This window comes from Heloderma suspectum, chromosome 5, assembly GCF_057233095.1.
Source record: "Heloderma suspectum isolate Gila_16-S chromosome 5, 16-S_ref, whole genome shotgun sequence".
Classification (NCBI taxonomy): Eukaryota; Metazoa; Chordata; class Lepidosauria; order Squamata; family Helodermatidae; genus Heloderma; species Heloderma suspectum.
In genome coordinates, this window is record NC_139462.1 from 155,612,149 (window position 1) to 155,624,514 (window position 12,366).

Here is a 12,366-nt window from a genome sequence, read left to right on the forward strand (position 1 = left end):
ATCTTGTGCTTCTCTGACCAAAGGCACAGGTACAAAGAAACAGACTGGAAACAGACTGATCTGTTCCTATGTGGCTGTGGAGCTGGGCCAGGCAAGGCAGCGGAATTGGGACAGAGAGATTATATAGGAAAGGATGGATGGAGGCAGAGTGTTAAAGGAACATGGAGAAAACTAGAAAGAAAAAGGTGTGACATTATAGTACAGCACATATTCTATTTCCTATATTCCCACACACACACTTTTTCCACAGGAAAAAAAAAGGTCATGGCTTTTAGGAATAAGGGAGACCCTATCCAGGAATATACCCTCCTTGATGTTGTAAAATGCTGTATTGAATTCTAAATTAACATGTTTTCGGGCTAAACTAGACAATACATTTATTGCATAGAACTATCAGTGGCAAGCTTGATTTAAATCAGTGTTTTCTCTTGCTCATTTAAATCAATTCTTTAAATCACCTTGATTTAAATCAATCAGTGATGTGGGGTTTCTGTAAAATTTTGAATTAATTAGGTTAATTTGCATAGGGCCATTTGCATAAGAAATTTTTTAGTCTGCATTGAAAAATGTTCTGATGCCCTAGAGCAGGGGTGGGCAACTTGTGGCCCTCCAGATGTTTTGGCCTACAACTTCCATCATCCCTCACCACTAGCTATTCTGGATAGAACTGATGGAAGCCTGTATTGGCCCAAGGAGTGTAACCAAGTCACCTGTAGTGTAAGAGGGGCCTAGAGATCCATAATGCTTGCTTAAGTTCATTATTGGTGCAATTCCCTTTCTAGTAAGCCTCTGAGCATGTGAAGATGAGTCAAAGGCCGATGATAGCGTGGCCCAGCACATTCCATACTAATGAGCTAGGGGGTGTTTTATCTAGATGTGCCTGGGAAGTGAAGTTTGTTTACCTTAAAGCTACAAGTGGCTGTGCTGGGAACCAAGCCCGGCTAGTCTATGCTGGGAATGAACGCTAGATGGCGCTTGCTGCTGTCATGCTGCCTCATTGCTAACATGTATAAAACCCATTGTACCCCATGGCTCTGGGTTGTTCAGAGAAGCTGTCTGATCCAACCATTGGGTACACCTGTGTGCTGTAAGTTTCTCAATAAAGTACTCCTTGTAAGTAAACCTGGATCTGATTTATCATTATCTTGGCACCTCTAACCTAAGAGTTCAAAGCCCACTGCAGGGGCAATACAGAGCCCTAGGCCAAAACACCCCTGCCCTAGAGAGATCTAATTTAGCATGTTTTACTTGTATTTAGTAAACAGCAAAGCTTTAAAAAGTACCCCATGTTAATTTATTGTCCCAATACCATGAGATTTCACCTGAAATATTTGAGGGGAAAATTAAAGCACACTTAATGTGAATTAGGGCGCAATCCCATGCATGTTTAGACAGAAAAAAGTCCTGCAACTCCCAGCATTTCCCAATCAGCCATGCTTAAATGTTATATGATGTAGAAATTACATGATAATGTCTTTATTATGGAATACTTTAAAGACAATAGCATGTTCTTCCCTTACATTTAAGAAAAAAACCCAGAGGTACTGAAAACTGTTGATACACTAATAAATTTTAGCAACCCAAAGAACTATGAGTGATATGCTGACAACTACTCTATTTCAATAGAGTTCAAATCTCTTCCACAAAAGTTGCTGGGACACCTTCAGTTCCATTTTACTCTGAGACTTACATGTATTCCAATGACATATATGTATTCTCTCACATACTCCCTAAGGATAATCACCTGAAAAATATTAATTACAACTTTGAAATTGCCAAGTTTGCCTAATATTGTATTTCCAATTGGTATACATTCATTTTTACTAATGAACTTATGGAATAGATTTTTTTTCCATGGAGAAATAAAGCACATCACTGAAATCAATCTACCTTGATCACAAATAATAGACAAATAGGGACACTGAGGTCATGTTTTATACTTCTACAATAACTAAGATGGTACTCATTTATATTTTCTGCTACAGTTTTATACCTACTGTTGGTTAAAAGGGAGGTAAAGGAACAAACTCCATTGGAATGGTTTTAAGGTAGGTGTGTGTGTGTGTGTGTGTGTGTGTGTGTATGCTAACACTGTATTCCTTTGGTCTTCATTCTGCCAGATCCACATGAAATAAAATTAGTTTTAATAAAAATGAGAGAGAAGTATGAAGACCACGGCACCTTTGCATCGCTCACAGCATGTTCCTCTCTGTTTAATGACCAGAGCGCACTCCTTCGAAAGTACTGGACACTTCTCTCGCTTGCATGTCACTTCTTTGTTCTGTGGGAAGAAAGTGGAAAGCAAAAATCTAGTATCAGTCTCCATTTTCTGCCACTAAGGAAGTACACTATGAAGTCAGATTTGGAAATTTTCCCTCTGCTTGACAAGAGATATTTGGGATACAGAGAGGATATTATTACCCCTCCATACAAACATACACAGTTTCTCCCTTGTGACACATATGCAGCAGAGGGGAGTTGAAAAATGGGGGAGAAAGGGGGAGCAATGGCAACTTTAAAAAGAGTAAACCTAGATAAAGTCATGCCAAAGGAAACATGTGACTTGTTTCATGCTAATGTTACTTTTTGGTATACTGTAGAAATGATAATATTTGTGTAAACTGTAGATGGAACTTTTAGAATACCTGGTCCAGGACTTCCTTGTGCGAACAAAAATATTTAGCCATGACTGTTCAACAGGTCTACATATTACATTTAGTTTTAAAAAATGCAAGCCTAAATTTCTTACCCAAGTAAAGACAAGGGTGGCTTCAATGAACTCCATTCTTTAAAAAAATAAAATAAAGGAAAACCAAGAGCCAACACAGGGAGCAGCCAACATTGGGAGCAGTAATAGTGAAGAAAGGGATAGAAATTTTCTAAATATATACATGAAATAAACATTAAGCACTTTTAAGCCCCATTGATTTCAATATCAGAGAATTAAGCTTATGTTTTATTGACTGTGTTTGTGCATCATGATAAACCATGGTTTAGAGTTATCAAAAGAGAGTTTGGGGCTCACACACACACGCCTCTTCCAGCGTGGCTGCAAGGAGGAGATTGGAAGGTTTCACTTCTGTTTTAGATTAACCACAGCTTTAGTATATTATCCAAAACCTAAACTGTGGGTAATCTTAACTAGGTTATTTGAAACAAGCCAACTTCATAAACTATGGCTTGAAGCTGGCTTTCTTCAACTAATCATAAGTTTAACCACAGTTTGCTTGGGTTCAAACAACACAGGAAGCAACAGTTAATCTAAAACAGAAGCAAAAGTTTCCAAAAACCTCCTCATGGTGCACTGGAGAAGGAGGGGGCAGGGGGGCGAGCCTAAGGCTTGCTGCAGCTCAGTCTCATAATGCTATGGTTTAGCATTTTATCTCATTTAAACGTGTTTAACTTCATCTGAATTGTATCCCTTACATAACATTTCAGCACTGTGTAAATGTTCTTCTGTCTAAGACCTACTACTAAGTCCAAGTTACTCTAGGAGCGTGGGAGCTGCTTCCTCAGGTGATTCAGCTTGGTTTCAGTAAAGAAAACCCAGGGACAAAGGCAAGTGATGGTAGCAACTCTGCTAATATATAACAAAAACAATGAATAGCATCTTCAGATTTTTAAGCCTCCCCTGCCACTTTGGCCCAGCCTAGTCCTGCACCATTTATTTTAGAAATAAAACTTTACGACTGGAAATTCCTTCCTTAAACACAGCATACTGGGGGGCCCTGTGCAGCAAGCTCCACCTCTAATTACTGGTTTGGTCCATTACATGACACAGAAGCCATTTGGCAGATGCCACTCTGCACCTTAGTAGTTCATATGGCATAATTAGAGACCCCCCAAAGCAGGGAGAATCAAAGGGGAAAGAAGAATGTCAATCATAAAACCAAGTAATGAAGAGGCTCCGAGCTTCTTTTCTTTGTTTCCTACAGCCTGGGCCAAGGTACTTCCAAAGGAGAACTCCAAGTTTTTACTATATGTTAGCCTCTTGGGTGCGTGTGTGTTTTAAGTTAAAAAAAAAAAACCCTCCAAACTATCACACTCTGCAGTGCATGTCTGTTTTGTTATAAAATATGATTCATTATCCCCTTGCCAAGCCAAATCTGCAATTATTTCAACTGCAGTGACTATAAAGCATGAGCAGGAAGAATTTAAGTTCTCAAACTGAGGATCAGCTGCTGTCAGAATAGTGTCTGTTGTCAAAATGATTCACTCATGTGTTCTTCTGGCTGTTTTACACTACTATACAGTTGCTAACACTTAGTCATAAATCTGGGTTACATGGACAGTTGCTCATGTGTACACCTTCCTTGCATTTCTGAATTGGCTCAATGTAGAGCACATTGTTCAGTTCATGGAGGAAACAGGCTAAGTAATCGCAAGGCCAAAATTCTGCTTTCCTCATAAGATAGTAAACTCTGACAGGGCACCATGTCTGAAAGGAAGAGGGAGAGATAAAAAGATTTCAAAGTGCAGGAAGATTCATAGCAAGCTTCAGAGACCCACTGTTGAAGACATTCAAGATTAAATTGTAGAAAAGACCTTAAGAGTATTTTTCAGCTGTGGTTATTTCTTTTCTAATACCTAAAGCCAAGTGATTAACACACATAATAGAGTCATCCCCGCTGCTCCTTTTTTTTTTTTCCTAGGCAGAGGAGTTTGCGTCTTTGGCATTTATACCTAGCACATAGGGACATTTAATTGTTAATTAAAAGTATTCATTCAGTGGGTAGAGTTGGGGTGTTTCCACACTACAGCACTTTGGCATTGCCAAGACATCAATTTCCCACAATTAGCTAGCAGCGGAATTAAAACAGAGGTTCCACACAGAATTTAATATAGCACTTACATTAATTAGCAATGGCCTGTCCCCATAGTCAAAATCCTTATATAACATCTAGTCGCAAGTAAGTTCCAGTTGGCACAGGGCCCTGGGAACTTTAAATAAATGTTCATTGCTTGCAAGTTGAGAGCACTTTGCCTCCTAATAATCCCACTTGGAAGGTTAATGATTTAATTTCCCCTCTCTGTGAATTGCCCCATGTCAGTTTTTGTTATCAGGGGAGGGGATCTTCAATTACTGGTTCGCTCCAATTTTTTTCTCTTTTTTTCATGGCAAAATAGTGTTATTTATGGTATTCTATGTAAAGGTACAGGAGCCCTGAAAAGTCTTAACAGTGCTTTGCTTACCCACAATGGACAAATCAAAACTGCATTTTGATTACCAAAAACATCTCCACAAACCAGACCTGGAAAAACATGGGAGAACACAGAAAACACTGGAAGTCAACAGTTTGGAAAGAGCATCATCTGGATGCTCCATAAAAAGTGGGTGAACAAAGGATGGCAATTGCAAAGATGCCTATTTTATTTTAGTCTCTCTGTTTTAATGGGCTGTTTTTGAGTTGCTGTATATGAACTTTTGGATTTTATTTGTCTTATTGTACAACACCCTGAGAGCTATTTGCTTTAGAGCAACTAATACATTTTAGAAATAAACAAACAGATCTGTGTATTGAGCAGGCTTCCTCTTCAGCCCTTCCACCCCTGGATCAACAGCAGAGCAGCAAGGATGCAATGGCAGGGGCAGCAAATGTGGCTCTGCTCTCCTTCCCCTCACACATGAGGTATGAACACCTGAATAGGGAACTGATCCAGGAGGATTCCCATCCAGGGAATTCTCTCCAGTGGGTGATACGCTATCCTGAATTTTTTCAACACCACCGCAGAAATCAACTTTTGAAGCAGTATTGACATTTTCTAGTTGAAAAATATCATTCACGTCTCTCTCAAAGAACACTTCTTTTGCAAATCTGTTCCTGATTCAGCCCAAGCTCAATTACCCATCTCACTCAATTAATTACCCACCTGCAAACCCCCTGGTTTCACCCCACCTCACCCATAGCCAATCTCTCCTACCAGGTTGCAAATGCATATTTTAGGGCGCAATCCTACACGGATAGTCGCCAGCCTTCGAAATCAGAGGCTGCCAACTATCCCGTCCTATGCAGGGAGGCTGCAGCACAGAGGGGATCCTCACCTCCATGCTCCAGCCACCTTGCATTTTGCCATCTAGCTGTGGCATTGGAGAGGGGGAGGGAAGGAGCCTGGAGACCCGACAGGAAGCTGAGTGAAGCAGCTTCCATCATCTCCTCCCCTCCCTGCCCCTGGGACCGCCCCCTTTTCCCTGTTTCTGCGCATGGAGATGTAGCTGGCAAGGAGAGAACCATGCCGGCTATGAAGGGGCAGATGAAGGGGCAGGGAGTGCAGTTTCTGGGCTCTAAGATCAGAGCCCTGGTTCCGAGCTTGGATCCCAGAAACTGAAAAATCCTATGTCCCCCCAGATCCTGCCTAGGGGTCACAGGATTGCTCTCTCCGTTGCTTCCCCATTGATGGTAACCTATAGCTACTGAGCATCAAGCATAAGGAAAGGTCCTGTATAACTCAAAAGCTTACGTACAATGCTGTGGTCCTCATAAACTGTACTATCTTACTGTCTCTATGTAGCCAAAAGGTCTTGTCAAAGTTCCAAATGTAATTGAGCATTGCTTTATAATACAACTAAAAAACAAAACCCCTCTACCTTTCCAGTCTGCCTGATGAAGAGGTCTATACAGGTTGAAAACTTGCATGATTCTCTGCCAACACAAAGTTGGCTCAAGGAAGATATTACATTACCTATTCTATACTTCAAAAGGTCTGCTGAATATTCATCTCTTAAAACAAGCATGTGTAATTCCACTGAAACCTTTGGAGTTGCGCCTGCTTTCTGCTCCAGCTAGATATGACCCTTAAACCATTCCAGAATATCCTTTGAAAAGTGTTATGGTCTAACATGATTCATACCATGTAGGCTATATCTTCAGAAATGTCATGAACAGTAAAATTTGATGTGGAGGAAGAAGACATTTCTCTGTATATCATTCCACCCACCCCTCTTTTTCTGTTGCCCTCTCAGATTAAGCAGAGTTGGTAAATCATTGTTTTGTCTATTGTAACCTAGTGTTGTAAAAGGCAGGTCTCTGAGGCCCAATATGGATTGTAAGGATAAGGAGATAAAACCCCAACAAACAAGGAACAATCCTTTTGATTCTTGTTTTAATCTTTTGCCCAAAATTTCATTCTTAGCTCATGCCACTAGTTTGGTTAAATCTTTTTCTTGTTCCAGTATTTTGAAATGGGGAGAGAGAGGAGGGGGGAAAGAGCAATTAGGTTAATTAAGCTTTAAACCACAACTCTGTTTCTTCCAAGTAGGTTGCACCTTTAACCATAAAGCACAATATTTCAATACATCCATACATTTAACTGAGCCATAAACTAGAAGCCAATGGGACAAAGAAAATGCTGTACACTGCCAAATCTCCATATACATTGTCAACAACGTGTTTCAGAAGTTGTTGAAAGCTCACAGATACATTGAAAGGGCTTCTCCGAAGAAAGAAAGAAAAACCCCTCTCAGGCTGCAACATTCAGAAGCCAACTTTTTATAAGGCAGGGAGTAGAGGATTTTCTCCCTCTTTTGTTAAAAAAGGACAGCCGTGTACTTTTGGCATCAGTGAGCAAGTACAGAAGAGACATATTACTCATAAATACATAAACCATTTTATAAATCATAAACCTAGGAGTCAGGCAAAATCCATAATAGGATCCCAAGATCCATAATAAATAATATGTAATTATAGTCATGCACAACAGTTATTTTAAACAGATGGTTTATAGATTCACATCTGGGTGTTTTGTTTTTTTAAATTTAATTTTCATGCATAAAGACAGGAAAAGACTATAAAAATTAGATGATGGATATGGACAGGATTATTCCCCCCTCCTCCTGCAAAAAACTTAGGGCACCAGGAAATTCTCCTGTACAAGTCCCTCCAAAGGTAATGGAATCTGGGACACGGCACTACTGAACTCCTGAGAAGCTCCCACTCATTTCACTGTGGATTGTGTAAGAGAACTTCCCAGAATATTATGCTGGGTGAGAAAGGGGGTGGAAGAGGGGGATGGTGTTTCTCAAAGAGGTAATGTCAATGAAGAATAATAGTGAAACATCTCATGTGACTACCCTGTGACTACTGGCCAGACATTCAGGATTCATCCTGGAATCTCAAGAGTTGCCTTAAAATAAGGAATTTGATGTTACTTGGGAGAATCAATTGAGCTCTTTTTCCTTGAGAAACATGGAGAATTGTACCTTCTCCTACAGCAGGGGTGTTGAACCTCTTTCAGCATGAGGGCCACATTCCTTTTTGGAGAAGCTCTTGGGGGCTGCATTCCATGGGTGGGAGGGGCAAAAGGGATGGGCCAAAATGCCATTAACTGATAGAAAATAGAGGTGTGTTAAATATGTTAAACCCGTCCCTTAGTTTGTCTGACTGCCTTTTTGTACAGGAAAGCTGTTTTTTGCCCTTCTTCTAGTAATCTTACCAATTCAGGTTACTCACTTTGTTCCATAGAACATCATTGGGGTCCCTGAGATCTAAGCTCACCCTTATCATTTCTTGGTTATGCTAGATTGTGACTCTAGGGGCCGATCTACATTGCGCCCGCCATCGCAACGAAGTCGGTGTCCTGTCAGGTTAAACGCTCTCGCATTAAAACGTGATTATCCACACTCAGCCATTTTCCCCGTTGCAGTGCTTCATCGAATGCGTGACCTCAGTTCACACTCAAGCGCAGTGCTGTTTTCCTGCTCTTAAAGATGGCAGCTCTCATTGGAGGATCAGAAACTCTTCCTGTTTCTGCTGATTCCGCGCCCACCGCGCAGCAGTGGCGCAGGAGAGGCTTGTCATTTTCCGCATGTTTTCCTGGCCTTGGGGAAAATGACCAGCTTGTCCCTTGCTGCCGCAGCTGTAAAAGGTGGGGGTGGAGGGAAGGAGGCGGTACCTATCCTCTTCTCCCCCCCCACCTGCTGGAGGCTAGGGTGAGCGGCTGGGGGATGTCTGCCAATGCTCTTTTCCCCGTGCCAGCCCTTGACACCTGGCGCAAGGAAGGGCAGTGGCGGCGGCACCCAGCACTCGCGTTTGGGGGGGGCTGCTGGCATCTTCGAAGATTTGAAGCTTCATGTCAGCCCAGTCAGTAGTTGGATGGGTGACCGCCTGGGAATCAGGCTTCCTGCATTGAGCAGGGGGTTGTTCTATCCCTTCAAATGAGACTAAGTTTTACTCCCTTCTATCCCCCGCTTTGGCTTTTTTTTAAAATTAAGGCGTTCTCTTCAAAGAATCATGGCTTCTCCGTGATTTTTTTTTCTAATTCAGGCATGTTCTTTGAAGATTCAAAGACTCGAAGATGTGAAGCTTTGAATCTTCAAATCTTCAAAGATTATGCCTGAATTAGAAAAAAAAATTGCAGAGAAGCCACGATTCTTCGAAGAGAATGCCTTAATTTAAAAAAACAGCCGAAGCAGGGGATAGAAGGGGGTAAAACTTAATTTCATTTGAAGGGATACAACAACCCCCTGCTCAGTGCAGGAAGCCTGATTCCCAGGTGGTTGCCCATCCAACTAGTGACCGGGGCCGACCCTGCTTAGCTTCCGAGATCAGACAAGCATGCGCACATCCAGCCCTTTGCTTGTTGCTGAGGAAACATTGAATTCTGAGGAAGCTATGCAGTCAGAAGATGACATGGGGCCGTCGAGAGCTCTGACTGGACAGGAGGGAAATACAAACATCACTGTATATGGATAGGCAGGGGAGGGGACTACGACCAGATACAGTAGCAAAGGCAGAAGAGCGTATTAAGGGGAAATACCAGGATATCAAGGTATTGAAAGCGGGAGCACGGAAGTGGGAAATTCCAGTTCCAATTCGAGGCGGGCACTGAGTAGTGTGAAAGACGCACGGTGAAACCTCATTGGAAGCAAAAAAAAAAACCGTAAGTGTAGATCAGCCCTAGGATGTGACAAACAGATGGAAACCAGCAACTGGCTTTGATATATATAATGATCAAGAGATATTTGATAACTTTGTTAGAAGTCCTTTCTTAATTCTGAACTGAATTAAGTTCAGTTAATTTCTGAACTTCTGAAATTAAACTGCCTTTCTGTGAAAATAAAGTTTATGTCAACTCATTCACAAGGAAGACAAACCAAACAGAGGCTTGACTTCAGTGTTGCCTGTTTTAGAATTCCACCTCACCAATAACTTATTCATCCTGAAAACATAGCCTATAGTTTACCTACCATCAAACAGCTCTGTGTATAACCCCCCCCCCCCCATTATAATGACAAATCATATCAGGACTAAAAATCCTTAACTCATATGGTACAGTAAAACTAAATGCCAACATGAAAAGAAAAGGGTTTTTTTAATCTAAAAAGTTTGGCAGAGACCTAGAATGGGACCTATTCCAAACCACAGTTTTAGGTCAGCTGCCAAAATTCCTACAGGATTCCCTATTGCGTCTCAGCAGAAAGAAAGAAAGAAAGAAAGAAAGAAAGAAAGAAAGAAAGAAAGAAAGGATCAACCACTGTAAGAATTTCTTTCTTCAACACGCATGTGGCTTGGAACAGGAGCTGTGCTTTCTTTGGGGGATATGGGAAGCAATCTAGAATAACCTGACTTACTGTGTTTAGAGCCTCAAGTCTGATTATCAGGTGCAGAGGGGAAACAGGCTGTACAGCTGGTGCAGATGCAAATCCTCAAGACACTAATTTCACTTCCAGTGTTTCATTCTGGTTGTGTTTTCTTTTTCTTGGTTTTAACAAAAGATGTTTTCAACAGCCCTGTATTGTATTTTCAGTGTCACACAATTCTAAAAATATTTACCCTGTGCACTTTAATAAATCTGGAAAATACATAATCTAGCCTTTGTTATATATGCTCAAAATTCTGGATAGCAATGATGATCATGTACAGTCAGTTCACAAAAGGTCCCAGTGTGTATATTCTACATGTAGAAGGGCACAGGAGCAATCATCAGGCTCACAACACACACATACACACTCCTCATAAAACATTTTACATGAACCTGGGCTTTTATGTATACATTTGTACATGATTAGGTCCCACATATACAAGGGTCACGTAGGTGGGAGCTACAAATATAAATGTGCACGTGTAAGTTTCTGTTCACACTAAACAAGTTTTCCCATCAGACCTGCCCAGAAGTAAATCTATCTGATGAAATCCTGCTTCAAGTGCTGACACTACTGGAAGGCATGTCCCGGGGTAAAAAGAAACCACACTTTTAGCTATGGTTGGTGCTCTTCTTACGAAATCCCATATATAGGGAAGCCCACTCTGCCATGATCCTGGATTCTTACTGGATCCTGCCCATAGATTTTTTTCATATATTTCAGTGAATTTTCAATTCCAACATAACATTTTCCATGCTTACACCTCAGCTGGAATCATTCCAAACACACTCCTGTGTCAATGTCAGAAGAGGTCCTGAATCTTGCAGGTTGAAAGGACAACAGTGCCCAGAGCAGCAGGACATTGTTGATACTAAATAAGGGCGGTTGGTGTTACAGATCCGTCTACAAGGGATCTCTGCCAACATCAATTATTCCCTTTGGCATTCCACTTTGATCCAAAGGAGACATTAATAAAAGCAAAGGTTTGAGCTTGCACAAAGACCTTACATTTCACTGCAAATTGTCATCCCACCACCGAGTTGTACAAGCAGTTCACACCACTCCCTAAAGGCCAAACAATCACTTCCTGCAGTGTGCCTGATGCTTAAACAAATTTTCTCCTGTGCTCAGTTGCACATGTGAGTTTTCCTGTCAGCAGGGTACTGCCCTAGTACTATAGAATTAAGTGTGTGTGCATGTGTGTGGGGGGGTGGGGGGAGTGTGCCCCCTCCACACACACACACACACAGATCTACTTTCCTATTAAAACAGAATACTTTAATGCAACTGGAGTCCACTAAATTAAATTGACTTAACTTTAAACAGACCCGCCCTTAACTGGTATGGGGATTGAGCTGCCTTTCTGTGCATTTGTGTGCACACACTAGTGCACACATATGTTAACAGACAACCTTAAACTAAACTAAACTAAACTAAGCTAAACACTACTACCTTTAATATGGTCAAAGGATAAGTTTATTTTAATCTTAGTTTTATTTCTGTTAGGTACCTTGAGAACCATTTTTGGGGGTGGAAAGGTGGGATATAAATCAAATAAATAAATAAATAAATGACAAGGCATAGGGACACTATTCCCTCCTCTATGGAATCTAATCAGTATGGACTTAAGGAACATCTAGGGGTCATCAGCCAATGAGTTTCCTGAGATAGGTGTAAATTGCACATATAACAAGTAATATCTAAGTAAATAGGCAAACAGCACTGGAGTTTACCTTCAGAAGGTGAGAACTGGCAAAAATTCAGCTAATCTTTCCCTATATGTAAGA

At 41.1% G+C, this 12,366-nt stretch overlaps 1 protein-coding gene across 1 annotated transcript in view; it reads right to left on the reverse strand.

Annotated features, from left to right (window-relative positions):
* The window catches only part of BMPER (BMP binding endothelial regulator), a 237,607-nt gene that overhangs the window by 203,980 nt on the left and 21,261 nt on the right, over window positions 1-12,366 (reverse strand). Inside the window, exon 3 of the mRNA XM_084860403.1 lies at window positions 2,182-2,281. Coding sequence (XP_084716529.1) covers window positions 2,182-2,281 — 100 coding nt within the window. The remainder of the gene's footprint in view (window positions 1-2,181; window positions 2,282-12,366) is intronic.